The following is a 17,239-nucleotide window of genomic DNA, read 5'->3' as shown; positions in this document are numbered from 1 at the left end:
ATTATTTGTTTATTAGACAAGAGCATTTGATCATCATTTCTCCCTTGCAATGTGCGTTAGAGAGAATTTTTCAAGAAAAAAACCGGTATCTAAAGAAAAGAGAAAGAAATAAAACCTTCTGATACAATCCTGATTGTTGGTGAAACTGTTTGTAAGATGCTGGTAGGTTGAGGTGTAGGACACGTTAAGCACGGGGGGCAGGTCGTTGGAATGGAAGTATTTGTGGTGCTTTTAACCAAGCAAAAATCTAGGAACATTTTTTCATAAAAAAAAATCTAAGCTCAATTTTTAATACTTTATTTAACAATTTATTAGCTAAATTTATTGGTTGAAAATAAATATTTAAATTATATATTACTACCTGTAGTTTTTAAATGACTTAACAGAATTTTTTTTCCAGTTCTTAAATCTTTGCATTGACCAAGAAAAAATGATTGTTTTTCGTGCATCATTTTGTTTATAGTTGCAAGATTGCAGTCACATTCCAATGGATTTTCACGTAAATCAAGCACTGCTAGCGAAGTTAATGATAAAAAACTGTTTGACGGGAGAGTGACTAATTTATTGTAACTTAAATCAAGTGTTTTCAATGAAGTTAATGATTTAAATAAGTCAGTTGGAAGATTAGTAATTTCGTTATGTCGCAGGTAGAGAAATTTTAATGAAGTTGATGATTCAAAAACGTCGCATCTAAAAGAAGATAGTTTGTTGCTGTTTAAATTTAGAGTTTCCAATGAAGCTAGTGAATGAAATACGTCAGATGGAAGATTGGATATACTGTTCTTAGTCAAATCGATTTGTGTTAATGATGTTAAGGAAGCAAATGCATCAGATGCCAGATTAGATATGTTGTTTCTACGTAAAAAGAGTTGGGCTGTTGTAGGTGAAATTCCCCTGGGTATGTTTATAAATCCTTTGTCATCGCAATGCGTACTCTCAGGGTAACAATGGCACAGTGTCGGACAATCTGATGCCCAAATTATTGTCACTTGAGTCCTAAAGCAGCAGACAAGTTGATCAAGATTCATCACTAACAAACGCAAAACTTTTAAAAGTAGAACTTTTCTGAAATTTAAAATTAAAAATGTAAAGAATTTTTAATGCAAGTTGGAAAGCAGAAAAATTAATGTTTATAGCTATTACATTAACACAGCTTTTCTTCGTAGGACGAAGAAAAAGGTAGTATAAGGTGATTTAAAAATTTATTTGACGATCTAAAAACTTTTTTTTTATTTATAAAGATTTAATCAAAATTAAAAAGATAAATTGACACTTAGTGTTAATTGAGGCAAAACTTATACGATCATAATTTATTTGGAGGTCTAAAGATTCATACGCTCTTCTGAAGATTCATACGCTCTTCTGAAGATTAATTCGTTTATCTAAAGATTAAAGCAGTAAAAATAACAACTTACGAAATTAAGCAAAGTGTGTAAAAAATGTTCATCTTTGTAACAAGTAGCATTTTTACGAACTTCGCCTGATTTTATTCACCTTAAGTAATTTTTTGATTGTTTGCAATTTACGCCATCTGTATTTATTATAAAAAGGCTGATACAATAGAGCACTTATGGAACACAAAGACAATTTCTTTGTCTAATTTGTCTCAACCAATTAGTAATGCTACTTAGGAATAAATTTAATAAGGATATTTGTTGAGACGTCAAAATGAAACTGAAGAGTATGGTGCAACAACTTTAAAATTAAATTCGTATCAGAACGGGAGGCCATAGATGTTGGAGTTTTTACAAAGAAACTTTATGCAGTTATCAAGTTTTTTTTAACTATGTTTTTAGTTTTAGGTGAAAAAGGCAGCCCTGTTATATTTTGATGTTGTTTGCAATTTAAATTTAAAAAAACTTTGTAAAGAAATTTTAAATATTTTAACTTCAACGTACTAAGTTTACTCTCCGACGCGCGACAATGCGATTTGTTTTTGGAAAAACTTCATTTATATTAATTAACAGCTGATAAAAAACTGGACCCAATTTGTCTTCTTTTACTGGAAATTCTTTTTATCAACGTTAACAAAACTTGGATTAAACCACAGTCTGTAGAAGTCTAGACCCTAAATTCCTTTGCCATGACTTATTGTTTGCTCAAACCAACTGAGTAAAGAGAATCTATAAGATTATAATAACTGAAATATTTACATTATTTTGGCGCATTTTAAACAGTTAACCAGAAAAAAAAACCCTGCAGCAAATTGTGCATTCCCACAATTTCGACTGCAGCAAAACTTTGTGTCATTTATTTCATAAGACTTCTATGTGAGCAATAGAACTTTAGGGAAATTTGAGAAATAAGAAAAGGCCTGTGTTGAAAGCACCACATTTCACTCACAATGGGAAAATCACTTTGAAGAAAATCCAGAAAGTGAGTTACAAAAATAAAAATGTTTGAAAGTGGGCTTTGTTGCTAACACTCTTAATGAGATTTTAAACATTTATGAAAGAAATGTTTATGAGAGAAACATTTATGAGAGAAAACTCTGCAGTCAAAATGTTGCTTTTTTTTTTTTGATTTTTTTTTTTTGAGAATAACTTACACTTTTTTATTTTTTCAAATAGAATACCTCAGCAATTTTACTTCTTTATACCACAAACAGCCATACTACGTAAAGTTAAACTTCAAGTCTTTTAAAAATCTCTTTCTTGTTTTTCAAACAAAATTTGTTAACCCTGATGCTTTAAAAAACATTTTTACTTTTTTCAACGTAAATTTTTTACTTTAGGCATTCGTTTTTTTTTAGGCTTTAATATTTCGAGATTTCAAACTAAGTTCCATGTTAATTTAAATCTTTTCCATCAGAGACAATTTCATCACTAATGGCATTGAAATCGCTGAACTTAAGTTCAGCATAAAAATGTTTTGGAAAAAGATTTTAAACGATCTTCTCAAACCAATTTCTAATTCTGGTCAAAGATTTATTTTTTCCATTATTCTAGTTTTTTAGGTATTCACTTTTTATGAGAAAAACACCTCAGAATACTTGATATATTCGGACTAGCTCGCAAAGCATGTCAAAATGTCTATCAAGCCGTTTTGTGCAGAAACTTAACATTTTATCATTTAACTATAGTTAAATTTTAATGATAAAAATTTTCCGAAACGAAATATGTGATGATTCAAAATTATCCTTTTTTTCGTTACTTTTTCGGCCATTATCGAATAAGATGACAATTAGTGTTTGAGAAAACAAAATACTCTTTGATATTTCCCTTAATGGAGATATTCTAATATTATAAATATAATAATGACATAATAATATTCGCAATTCAAGTAAAAAAACAACTTTAAATTTATGTAAACAGTGAATCTGTCCTTTGTGGTAAAAAGTTCTGTTTTTTGACGCTATGCTTAAATTGTGCATAAGTTTTTATCATAAGTTAAGATTTTTGAAGATTTTTATACTATACTGTAATCATGAAAAATTGTGGCAGTTTTGATGAAGAGGACACATAAGAGATATAAAGTTCTTTCTCTGAAGCCTTGCAAAAAGTTTCCGAAGGAACCTTATCAGTTTATGCTGCCTTTTAAAAAGTATGACCACAGCGATTATGTAAAAAAGCAACAAATCAGAGGTCTGAAAAAAAAAAAAAAAATTGGTCCTAGAAGTCTGATAACTGAAATTGAAGAAGAACAATCGGTTAAATGGTTTGCCATCTGTGAGGAGGGAAAATTAGATTAAAAAAAACAACGATCGGAAAAGACACACACAAGATGACTCAACCACTCTTCACATAAATAAATGATAAAGGAAAAAAAATTATGTTAAAAACAATAACTGAAAAAAGACATAAACGCGAAGACTCATAAACAATTAAGCGACAATTAGGAAAGTCAAAAACAACGACCGGAAAAGACTTATACACGATGATTCACCGATCTATCACGCAAGTAAACGATAAAACGGAAAGAATAAAAGTTAAAAACAACTGAGAAAAGACGTAAACACGAAGACTCATCAACCTGCCATATAAATAAATGAAAAGACATACAAAAAACTATAAAAGCTCAAAAAGAATGAGTCTAACAGTTGGGAGAAGAGTTTTAAAATGAGAAGAAAGACGTAATTTTAAAGAGAAAATTGTGAGAAAGTTTTAAGAAGAATTTTAAAAAAGAAGAGATATTTGCAATAAAAAAGTATATAATTCGAACTCATTAGGTTAACCAGTCATGAGTAATTACTAATTCAATTTGAACATACCTGTATTTCTAATGCAGCAAAAATGTAGAGTCAGTTAAAATTTAACAACTTAAGTTGAAATATCTTAATAAAATGTTATTCGAATGGTATAAAATTTGGCAGTTGATCTCTTTCTAACTATGTAAATGTTCTTGCGAAAATAAAATTAAGTTATCATTTTTATATCTTGAGTTAATCGCATTGGTAATTATTTGGTAAAGTAAAAAGACAAAAATGGGCAGAAAAGCTGTTTCAGTTAACATATGATGGCAAATTGTAGGTCTGCTAAAAGATAAAACAAAAGGCCAACGATAAATAGCTCGAATGTGCAATATTTCACTTAAATGTGTACAAACAACGTTGAAAAACCACGAGCTACATAATGATATCAAAGAATTACCAAGGCTTGGTAGGCTTTTAAAGCTAACTTCAAGAGACCAAAGTTCTTAGTTTATCTCAAAGTTTATCTCTATCGAATGGTTAGAAAAGACCCTAAAATTTCTTACCGCGAACTTGCTGAAGGGTTCACAAATATGCCTGGTTACGTTAGTGTTAGTAGATGGACTGTACAAAGATGCCTAAATAAGAAAAGCTTAGATTGCTATGTCACTGCTCGAAAACTACTTTTGCGTGTCTCAGATCGCCTAAAAAGATTAAAGTAGTGTAGAGAAAGACTTCACTGGTCTGTAGAAGACTGAGCCAAACTCATTTTCGGCGACGAATCCAATTTTGAGGTGATAAATTGCAAATTAAGATTAACCATCAAGAGGCTGGCTGGTAAAAAGTTCAAAGAGCGTTTTTGTGTACCAAGGATACAAGGCGGGGGAGAATCATTCGGAATATGGGGATGCTTCTGCCATAAAGGAACAGATTCATACAATATTTATAACAGCAGAATTAACCAGTACAACTACAAAGAATGCCTCGAAACTTTTGCCAACAGCCAGAGCTTTTTACGGAAGACGACAACAATGGATTTTTCAGCACGACGGCGCAACGGCTCACACTGCAATATCGGTTAAAGAGTGGCTTGATCGGAAAAACATTACGGTCATGCCTTGACCAGGTCGTTCTCCAGTTCTCAATCCCATCGAGAACATTTGGACTTGGATAGACAAGAGATTTTTCAAAGAGAGCATGGCTAGTGTTGCACTAAGAAAAAAATATCTTAATTGTGTTTTTGAAAAAGATTTTTTTCTTATTTTGTTTATAATACCACTGTTAATAAAATTTAAAACAATTTAAATTGTTAACTTTTTTGTTTGCTTTAAATTTAAAAAAAAAAAACATAACAAAAATTATATTAAAAATCAAGTGACTCAATATTTATGCAACCCACTGTATGTAAAAAAGATAAGTAATTTATACAAGCATTATTGAACACTGCAAGAAGCTTAAGAGAATATTATTTGCATTATATAAAAGTTATAAAAATAAGAGTGCTAACCATTACACACTAACAGAACATTTGTTGAGTCACATATATCCTTTCACATTAAACTAGAGCCCAAACCATCCCTAAACCCTTACCTCATCATCTTACTTTATAATACTAACTAACATTAGAATAATAAAATATTTATAAAAACATCGTCCTCACACATCTGATTTGGGCAATCCTAATACGAAGGATAATTTAGTTAAGACTGCTTCATAAGTACGGAAACGTCAAAAATCTTCTCTACAGTTTAAAAATCGACTTCCAAACAAATATAGGGTAAAACTATTCATTAAAAGAAATCCTGGACAAATTATTCGTACCTTTTAACCTATAAGCAATGCAGCAATAATGGTTCTAGTCTTAAAAACTATGTGATTTTTTAAACATTTTCACAGCCTTGTAAAAAAGTGGTTTGCTTTATGTCCTTGATCGTCCAAATGCTTTTTACAATGTTGATGATACAAACTTTGAACTGAACCCGACTATGAATGTGCTTTCAAGGAAAGGTGCAAAAACAGTTTACAAAGTTAATTCATCATTACTTAAAGAAAACATCATATGCCTGCGATTGTTTTGCAGCTAATAGTTGAATGTTTAAAACCCAGGACGTTTTGAAGGAAAAATTTACTTAAATGGAAGGAAGGGAATGGATCTTGCATACGCTTCTTGAACTGTCAATAATTTTCTATTCGCTAAAACTGAATTTGGATGGCACAACCAATCCTCTATCAAAGATTGTTTCAGAGAAATTAAATTGAAAAAAAAAAGAAAGAGAATTGAAAGATGACGCACGTCCTTTTTTAATTTTTTTAGACAGCCATTCATGTCACATAAATGTTCATTTATTTAAATGGTGCAAGGATTGGAAAATTCACCTCATTTCTTTTTCTCCTAACTACACGCACATTCTGCAAATGTGATCAGTTTTGGACCTCCCAAATTAGGATGGAGTAAGAAAGTTGATTATTAAAAAAGAGAAAATGGATGCAAGGAGGCTAATGGGATTGAAATTATAAGAGTTTTAAAGCTGATGAATGATAAAATGAATACAAAGCCAAAATTAAATAATAGTTTTGAACTGAAAATTAAGAATGTTTATCTTAAGAGGTGTGTAAGCGTAGATGATGATTTTGAATCTTCTTCTAATTCAGTTGCGCAAGTCACTTTTGAAAGCTTTGAAGTACTATTTTTTCCTACGAAACTACATCCAGTAGCTACGTTGGAAAAAGTAGCTACTGGATGTAGCTGTGTTGGAAATAGTCAATAATGAACTTCGTGTTCCTGCTTAAAGTATCATATAGGTCTTAGTATGAATGAAATGTTTTTTTTTTCTGAATAAATATTTTTGCTCATGATGCTGATGAATCTATCTACCACAAGTTCATCTACCCACAGAAGATATAAAATTTGCTTTGGGTAGATGATTTTTCTTTACATCTTCTGTTTCGTAGTGTGAGTTAAGTTTTACTTTTACGTCATAAAGTCTAAAGAACTTTCTAAAAGCAACATAAACTTGAAAATTTTGTTTATAAATACGGATATTTTTTCCTATGGCATTTTTCTATGCACCTACGATGAAAAGCGATTTAAGTCATTAAAGTATTAAAAGTCATTAGAAGGGTTTAAAATATGCTTAAGGATGGTAAGGGGAGTGGAAAGGACAGAATTATTGTTAAAATCTTTATACGCTACATCCTTTGTTTTAAATTTATAAAGTTATATTTGATGATTTACAAAATTACATGATTATTAACAAACGTGCAACAGACTTAAAGTGAATTTACAAACAATAACAAAATATTGAAGTAAAGATATATACCGTTCTTGACTTAATTATACATCATAAAGTAAAATTTAAAACAAAAATATGCAGATTATTTTCTAAAGATTCATTTTAATCTAATTTTTAATTATCAACAGATTTTACAAGCCTCTTTTTGTGTAGCATTATTATATATTGTGTAGTATAAAAATGATAATTTTATATACTGCTTAAGTATAAATGGCCTTACTTAATCTTTTATGAAGATTTTGAAAACAAAATAGTAAAAACAGAATATACAAAATTTTTGCTTCCTTCAATAAAAAAGAATAACTATTTTTTATCAGGAAAAAATTTCTCAAGATACAAATTATTTCCTTTCAACAAACTTCAAGAGGTTGGAATCTCCTTCTGAAGTATGAAACTTTTTCCAAAACTGCAAATAAATTGTTTTCAGTTTAAGTCAAAGGCTAATTGATCAGCTGTATCGAACCTGTTAAGAAAAAGCCTGTAGAATTCGGAACATGAATTTTCTTAGGCAAATATTGAATAAGTTTCACAGCAGAGAGAATATTGGATACGCAATCTTTTTTTCTTTTTTGCCGACAACTTTATTACTGATTAGGTAAAAATAGCAGTCAGTGGAGTAGTCCTTCGGCTCTCACCAAACCGAATAAACTGGAAAAAGCATGTGAAACCCATTTTTCTCTTGGTCATCAAGTTGAAAAATTATAATAGGAACTATTGGCAAGTTTTACAAATGTTTTAATAATAATTAGTCTTTAACATAAAAGTGTGTATGAAGCTGAATCCCCTCCAAAATCTGCACAAAACACCTGGAAACACCTGGAAAGTCACACTGGTATCATTTTCATAGGTACCGTTTTCAGGTTGTTACCGACAAACTGAATGATATACAATAGTTGTTTAATTATCTCAAACAGTTGTTTCAGTTGAAATTTCATATGAAAATCACTTTGATAAATGTATTATGTTTAGTGAATGTGTTAAGAATGTGTATTAATGCAAATGAGTCTAAAAAGTACACCTGCAGGTTTTGAGACAAAGAACCTTTTTAATCGTTGATAGATATGGCCAATTGAGTATTAACTTCATAGGGGAGAACCTCAATGAATGGGACAGTTTTAGCAAAATGCTTTTTAAACGTAGATAAAACTGTTTAACCTATATACTAAAATGTTTGACAACCACAGACTCTTGCTCAATGATATAGTAAAACAAAAAAATTGGATTTGCATTTGGCTATTGGTAAAAAGAGAGTTTTATTGGAGCATGACGTTTGTCTCATTCATTAAGTATGTCTCATTGAATGGGACAAACATAAAAGAATTAAAATTAAACGTGTTTAATTCAATCATTTTTCAAATGAATTTATTAATTGTAAATGTAGTTAAATATATAGATACATACATAAAGACCGCACAAAAAACATTTTTAACTTTAAACTTTTTAACTCCGATTAAATTTCAATCAAAGTAGAACTTTCCCATTTTAGAATATTATATTTAGTGATTTTTATTTAAGCAAAATATTGCAGTATAAAAGTGTGTAAATAATACCCATTACCCATGGGGGTAAAAGTAAGGAACTGCAGCATTCCCCTGCTGAGCTGTAAATAATACCTTTTTAGATTCATTTAATAAGTAGTATTTTGTCCCATTCAATTATGCGCATCACTTTATCCGAAAATGATCAGTCACACCAAAAACGCCATTATTTAAGCTTGAATGTTTTACACAGTGTAGTGCTAGAGACCGTTATCTATTTAAGCATGGAATTTTATTTTCCATAACTATAAAAGTTGCTGCAAAACTAGAGAAACAAATATATTTTTAAAAATTACTTTTTACATTCAAAAACACAATAACATAAAATGTCATCACGGTCATAACGCAATAGGATGGATGAGTTGGTCAGTTGAATTCTTGTTTCTATCACTCTTTGTTACAAGAATTTAAATATCCTTACATCGATGCTTCTATAAGATTCTGAGTTTGTCCCATTCAATACTCGTCCCATTCATTAAGGTTCTCGCCTACTATCCGCACATTATTGCATAAGAAATGAGTAAGAAAACTATTTAGCCGCAATGGTTTATTTATCCTAAACTTTTACTGAAACTGAAGAAGTTCGTTTTCAATGTTTTATTAAATAAAAAAGAGTGCAATAAACATATTAGACTCTTTTTTACTCTCCCAACTTTCCAAAAAAGATGTTATAAACATAAAAATTCTTTTCTTTCTGAAATTTAGGTAAACTCCACTAAACTATCGAAAATTGTATGGGAGTATAAAAGTAAATCTTAGAGCCCATCCTTACGTGGAATATACTCGATTAAGTAGAATGATTTAAACCTGGGGATAAATATTATAATTTGTCCTTGACCGAAAAGTACCACGTCATCACGTCGAAAGTGAGCTTACCAATAAACGAAGCTAACATCAAAGTGCCGCCATGAAAATAAAATCTTGATGAAAACTTTAATGCTTTCATAGCAGACACTCCATAGCACTTTTTTCGCATTTTTCGTCGTTACTTTATTTACGGTATCTAATGATTGCTATTGCGTGAAACTTTAAGTAATGGTAAATAAGCCTAAATAACCCTAGCTAATTATTTAGTTTGTATACAACAACAACAACAACAACAACAACAACAACAACAACAACAACTACTTCTACTACTACTACTACTACTACTACTACTACTACTACTACTACTACTACTACTACTACTACTACTACTACTACTACTACTACTACTACTACTACTACTACTACTACTACTACTACTAATAATAATAATAATAATAATAATAATAATAATAATAATAATAATAATAATAATAATGATAATAATAATAATAATAATAATAATAATAATAATAATAATAATAATAATAATAATAATAATAATAATAATAATAATAATAATAATAATAATAATAATGATAATAATAATAATAATAATAATAATAATAATAATAATAATAATAATAATAATAATAATAATAATAATAATAATAATAATAATAATAATAATAATAATAATAATAATAATAATAATAATAATAATAATAATAATAATAATAATAATAATAATAATAATAATAATAATAATAATAATAATAATAATAATAATAATAATAATAATAATAATAATAATAATAATAATAATAATAATAATAATAATAATAATAATAATAATAATAATAATAATAATAATAATAATAATAATAATAATAATAATAATAATAATAATAATAATAATAATAATAATAATAATAATAATAATAATAATAATAATAATAATAATAATAGTAATGGTAATAATAACCATAATATTAATAATAATAATAATAATGAAAATAATAATAGTAATAATAAATGTTAATGATAATGATAATAATAACAATAATATATATATTGTGTGGAATTATATTATTTTAAAATACAAAGCTCAACCTTGTGTGAGAATGCTCAATATTATGCATAGATTGAACAATATATATATACAAAACGAAGAAACTACTTATATTTATGGTACTTAAATTTTCAAGCCTTTCAGCAATCATCAGCCATGAAATACAAAACTAAAAATGATAAAACCGTTAAAAAATTACAGCTACGTTGGCAAGTGATCTGACGTCAAAAGTAAGAAAGAAAAAAAGAAAAAAAAAAAAAAAAGAAAAAAAGAGAAAAAAAAAAGTAAGAGCGAATGAGAAAAATAAATAAGTAATTAAATAAAGAAATAGTTTAGGCTCAGATACAAGTGTCAGATTGCGAAAGAAGAACTTTGTTTTTGTGCCTGCATTTGGAAAAATTTCGTTCTTTTTATTCAATAAATTTCCTTCTTGATAGATTATCATCAAGTATTTTTCAAGTAGGCATAGTTATAAATTTAAGTACCATAAATAGGTGCAGTTTCTTCGTTTTGTATATATATATTTATATTGCTAAATTAATACATGCAACTTTTTGTGGCCTGGTTGTACGATTCTCAACGCTTTACAATCCTCCATTTATCAATAGGTGTAAAATTTTTTTCTTTCATTTTCCATACCTCTTTAGATAATTTAGTGTCGTTCTTATATTTTTCAATGTTAAATGATTTCAAATGGTTGGCATATCTTCACTTGAAAGAAGTCTCGCTGATACTGTAACAGGTTTTTTTCCTTTTTATTTCTGGATTGTTTGAGTTTACCAAGCTATCATCACCTCAAATACAAGTGTACATATAACACGGGTATTGAAAAACGTCTTCCGCTCTAAATAACTCTAAAATAATCCTCTGCATTATAAATATTTATCAAAATTTTTTAATAAGTATACGTGCGAAGAATTAAGGGTGGCAATTTCCATTTCGTATGAATGTTTGTGTAAAATCTCTCAATCTTAAGAGAACCGTTTTTACAGCTTGTTTGAATGTTCGTATTCTTTTACAAAAAAGCGGCCATCAAACAAGATATTGTAAGGGAGATACCAAAGCCATTATTTCAATGATCATGACGCTATCTACTCTGAATTCTATTGAAGTAGAATTCAGTGAATAAAGGCCACCATATAAATTTCTAAAAACTTAAGCTGACAAACTATTTTTTGGATACTACATATTCAAATACAAAATGCACTTTAAAACACAATTAGCATGTCAATAACAAGAGATAATCTAAATAATTTAGTTAACAAATGTAGTAAAGATCTAAACACACGATTTCAAACTTTATAGTAAGCGTGTGAGCACAAAGAACCATAAAAAATTTTTAAAATTTATTCAAAATGAATACGTCGTCTTAAAAATATAACACTTCTTACGATTAGACAAAAGGTGACTCGTAAAAAGCACAATTTCATTAAATATTTAAGTTTAAGTCAAGCTTAAATACTTCTACCATTTATTTTAACACTTTACTAAATAAGTTATTAGGAATCGCATATTTTAACAGGAATAATGTATACAACTTGAAGCGACATTTTGAAAAATTAAGTAACTAATAATAATTGTTTATCGAACACACAACTTCAACATGACGTTTGTTTTTTATTTGACTTTTAAGCCCCTCCCCAGCAAGCACACAACGCTGAAACAACGTTGAAACAACGTTGTAACAACGTTGATCAACGCCGATCAACGTTATTTCAACGTTTTTTCAACGTTGCGTGCTAGCAGGGTCAGAATTTCATATTGAACGAAATACCAAATTACAATAATATATAGCAAACTATCATGAAAAACCTAGTTTCTATATCTTGGTATCAGAGAATTCTCATAGCATGTCTGATCTAACCCAATGCGACAGGTGGGTGGTGTTTAAAGATTTGAAGAAGTCTCTCCAATAACTTGATATTTCGTGTCCAGAAGAAATTAAGGAGGCCGTGCTGCAGTGGTTCAGGTCACTTATAGCTGATCGGTTTGAAACGGAACTAAAATGTTCGTATGACTATTTTAAAGATTTCATGAGGTATGATGGAGGCTGCATTACATGGAAATAACACACTTTCTTATGTTATTACTATGTAATAAAAAATATTTCTAAATTACTAAAACTTTTTAAACATGCAAAATATATTTATTTACAAAAATATAAATAATAAACAAAAAAGATAATATTTACAAAAATAAATTTTTTTCATTTGATTGAATGTGTGAATTAAGTGTTTACAGTTTTTTTTTTTTTTGTATTTTACTATTTTTGATTAAAATTATTATGCCAAAAGAGTGCTGTATTAGTAAATTTAAGTATGTGTTGATATCTGGTAAGCAACTAAAGGAAGTTTATACTTTTAAAAAAATCTTATAAACATTTGATCTTCAATATCTTTCTTAACAATAATAATTTTACGATAAACAAACGACCATATTATCGATCTTTACTTTTGTATATCAGTCATAAAAAAGCTCCAAAAAACAAAGATTATGTTTATTATCCAACTCTTTCCTCTACTGTTCCTTCTGAATCCCTTCTTGAAATCTACTGTATTTCAATAGGTCAAAAAACATTGAAATGACTGTTATATGAAAACATGGATTCTACGGATAAGCAGTCAAATAGTGACGTGGAGTAAAAAGTTGAAAGACTTCTTCTAATCTACAAGGAACTTATCTGACTGTTGTATTTTTATCTAACTTATTTTCTAATCGAAAGAGGATTTATCTAACTTTAGCGGTAGAAAATGGCTGGTGTTGATGCTTAGTCACAAACACCATTTAAAAATGGCGTTTAATTTAAATTTGTTAAAAGTCTTAGGTTGCGCTTTCTTAACTTGTAACTTTAGCTGTATTTCAGAATGGAACCTATTCATCAATACCGATAGGTATATATTATCATAACCAATTTTTAATCCCCGTAGAAGTTATATGGGGATTAAAAATTGGTTTTGACAATGTAAACCGAAGATGTATCCTGCTCATGAGCATACATCTTGGGTTAAGAAATTTAGATGCAACGAAAATTATTTTAAAAATTTAAACTGTTAACTGCAAGAAGGATGTAGAAGAAACGTTGTAGGGATAAATTTCTTTTTTTTAAATGTCTCTAAACACTTAAACTTTGTTTACCAAATGTCTGTTTTTTAATGCTTTTTTATATTTCGGTCTTTTATCTTAATAACTCAGCATACCCAAACGGATATTATCCATTTGCAAACGTGTTGAAATTATATCTTAAGAAAAACGTATATTTCAGCTTAGTTGATGCAGTTCAATTTTTGACGTAAAGATGAGCAATCTTTTCACCTTCCGCTACATAATGTAAACGGATTTTTAAAAAAAATAATATTGCTTTTCTGAAAGCTGAGTATTTCTTTAAAATTACTCAAGTTAAAATATTTTTGTTGGTTTAGTTTATTTAAATGTTATCTACAAACATGTATTTGTGTATTGCAATAAAAATAGGACACTTGAGACAAATTATTTGTTAAGTTTTGTGATCTCGACTAAACAATACAAGACACACTTTTTTATTGATCTCTATTGACACAACTGAACACAGAAAAATCTCCAACTTTATTTTTTTGTAAATTGTTCCTTTTGCATTCGCTAACAGGCTCAACTTTTTTTAAAAGCAAAAAAACTTTTTATATAGTTGATTAATTTTCCTATTTAAAATATTTATAATTGTTTGCTATAATTAACTTCAAAATGAATAAACAACTTTGATTTGAGGCACGTACTGGATGTTATAACTGAGGCACATACTGGATGGTATAGCTGAGGCACGTACTGGATGGTATAGCTGAGGCACGTACTGGATGGTATAACTGAGGCACGTACTGGATGGTTTGAGAATCAGAACAAAAGTATTCTCAACCCAGTGAACATTGGAAGTCCTTAGACGTCAGGTGGACAAACAAAACTGGTCCAATCTTCCAATTTAGGACGATTAGACCAGTTTTATTCGTCCACCAGACGTCTAACGGCATCCAATATTTACCGGTAAAAAAACCCCCCTACTAACCTACTGGTTAGGGACAATTATTATCTGAAAAACAAATTGTGTTATTTTAATTTAGATCAAAACTAGTTAATAGGTTAAAAGTTTCTTTAAAACATACTTCGGTGCTCAAAAGATATATGTATTTAAATTATAAAACTCGGTTTTTTTTTTAGCTTTTCAGAACAAGAAAAAGTGTCAAAAAAAAAAAAAAAAGTCGGGGTTTCTAATTCGTTTTTAACTCTTCCTAGCTCATTCGTTTTCAACTGTTCCCAGCCAATTTCAAAAGAATAATTGAACTTTAAACTAAAAAGATTGCTAACAGTAAATTACTAACAGTAAAATATCAAATCAAACGTAAGTCTTGACAACAACATTTGGAGAATCTATTTTTTTTGCATTAGAGAAATCTATTTCAAATCTAACATCGGAGATCTTAATCAAGTTTTAAAGATCTTCTACTTCAGCTAACAAACTTCTCAAAAATTCCGAACATGTTATCAAATTTCTTAAAAACTCAGACAAAGTTGAAGGTTAATTTATACTTCTCGAAAATTGCAATCTTGGAGAAATGCAAACTAACCTACTTTATAATCCACTGAATGATACACTCTATTACGTATACTTTATCACAACAAACTTCGGTTGTGACGTGAGCTTCAAGAGTTTCGGCAGTTTTGTTAAGCTTATAGAATCACCAAAGACTGTAACAATCGCTCTTGAATTTTAGATACAGCCTCACACTTTCTGTCTTTAAGAGTTGCTTCGGTAGATGGAAGTTTCTCAAATTCAAAATTAAATAAAATTTACTTGAACACATCAAATAGCCTAGAAAATAAACAAATACTCGGAATAACAATATTGCTGGTGTCAAATTAAATTTGATACAACAAACCGGGCACATTAAGTTGACCTACAGAGGAGATGTGAAAAAGAACAAAAATGTGACTGAAAAGGGAAGACATTTAGTCACTTATCACAGCTGTAAATTAAGAAAACATGCTAGAACAGGTTTTTTGACTTACAGAGCGGACTTACAAACTTAATGCAGAGGAATCTAGAGTATGGATCTCGTCTTGAAAATTTTGTGACTCAACTAAAATCTAGAGAAGTCAAAATACCATTCAAAACCAAAAGCGCGCTTTTTAAAGTATAAATATTACTTAATGTGCAGTATTTATAGTTTAAACTTATATGAACATAAATAACAAAAAACATTCTGTTAATTATTAGATTTGACATTATAAAATCCGAAAAGTTTGTTACAAAAATATATTTTTCCATAACAATAAGAAATAAAGATGAACAAAATTACAATCGTGAAAGTTTCAATTCTAAAATATCAAGAAATAGAAAACCAAAAGAACAAATTTCATTTCCTCCTACACTCCACTACTGTGCACCAAATATCAACAAAATCCAAGAGTAACTGCAACAATACTCTAAAATAAACTACAGCAAGGTGTAAACCATGATACTGTGTTGTTTTCCAACAGGTCCATAGCAGTCAGATGATATAGTCAGATTAAAGTCGGAGCGGTTATACCAGCATTCACCATAAAATGCGATGCCGAAGATCTAAAACGACAAATTGCAGTTTTCATTAAGTGGTCGTTGAAACTTTGGTTTTTTAATCATGTTATTAAAATTCATTTAGAAATAAAAAAATTCAGCATAAAAATCTCCCGAAACCACAAATGTTTTAGTTGGTAAAATTGTTTCTAAAGTATGAGGAACTTTGACAATTGGTGCAAGAAAACACTTTTATACTCGTTTCTCTTGAAACCATGTTTATCTAATTGAAATAAGTAAAATGTTCCGTATTACACGTTGTGAACCCAAAATTCTTGTGGATTTTACAGAATAAGAAAAAGTTAACATCAAAACTAAGGGTCTGCGTCTCGGAATCGTTTCTCGAAATGAACCGGGAAAAGCGTAACGAGACGAGAAATTTCCCGGAAAAAAATAAAGAAACAAAGGAAACGATTATCCCGGAATAAAGTTATAAATCGGGACACAAATTTTTTCTCGGAATTTAAAAACTGTGTCCCAGAAAATTACGAAACGTTATGAGACAGATTAATTATATTAACTAGATATCTAACTCGCGCTTTCGCAGTGAAGAAAATCTTTTGCCAACCAAGTTTGTTTTGCCAGCCAGAAATGACGCACAGTGACTCAAAAGAACAAAAAAAATGGCACTAAACCCCTCACAATTTTTTTGGTAAGTATAGCGCCCTTTTTTAAATAATATTAAATTAGAATAACCATTTATTTAAAAAGTAAAAACGGTTTTTTAATAAAAGTTACATTTCACATTTTATGGTTAAAAGAAGTTAAAAATTTTAAAATTATTTTCAAAGAAATCTAAAAAATGAGAGATTTATTTTTAGT

At 29.0% G+C, this 17,239-nt stretch overlaps 1 protein-coding gene across 1 annotated transcript in view; it reads right to left on the bottom strand.

Annotated features, from left to right (window-relative positions):
* The window catches only part of LOC149880093 (uncharacterized), a gene marked incomplete at its 3' end in the record, with an annotated part of 38,883 nt that overhangs the window by 6,402 nt on the left and 15,242 nt on the right, over positions 1 to 17,239 (bottom strand). Inside the window, exons 5-7 of the mRNA XM_090069990.1 lie at positions 16,299 to 16,423; positions 5,195 to 5,341; positions 385 to 996 (exon numbers count right to left, since the gene is read on the bottom strand). Of these exons, the coding sequence (XP_089926116.1) occupies positions 385 to 996; positions 5,195 to 5,341; positions 16,299 to 16,423 (884 nt within the window). The remainder of the gene's footprint in view (positions 1 to 384; positions 997 to 5,194; positions 5,342 to 16,298; positions 16,424 to 17,239) is intronic.

Source organism: Hydra viridissima, unplaced genomic scaffold (genome assembly GCF_058129835.1).
Source record: "Hydra viridissima isolate aposymbiotic clone 2 unplaced genomic scaffold, HvirCarnegie_v1 scaffold_13, whole genome shotgun sequence".
Classification (NCBI taxonomy): domain Eukaryota; kingdom Metazoa; phylum Cnidaria; class Hydrozoa; order Anthoathecata; family Hydridae; genus Hydra; species Hydra viridissima.
Note: the sequence above shows the minus strand (reverse complement) of the source record. Positions and strands in the feature narration are given on the sequence as shown.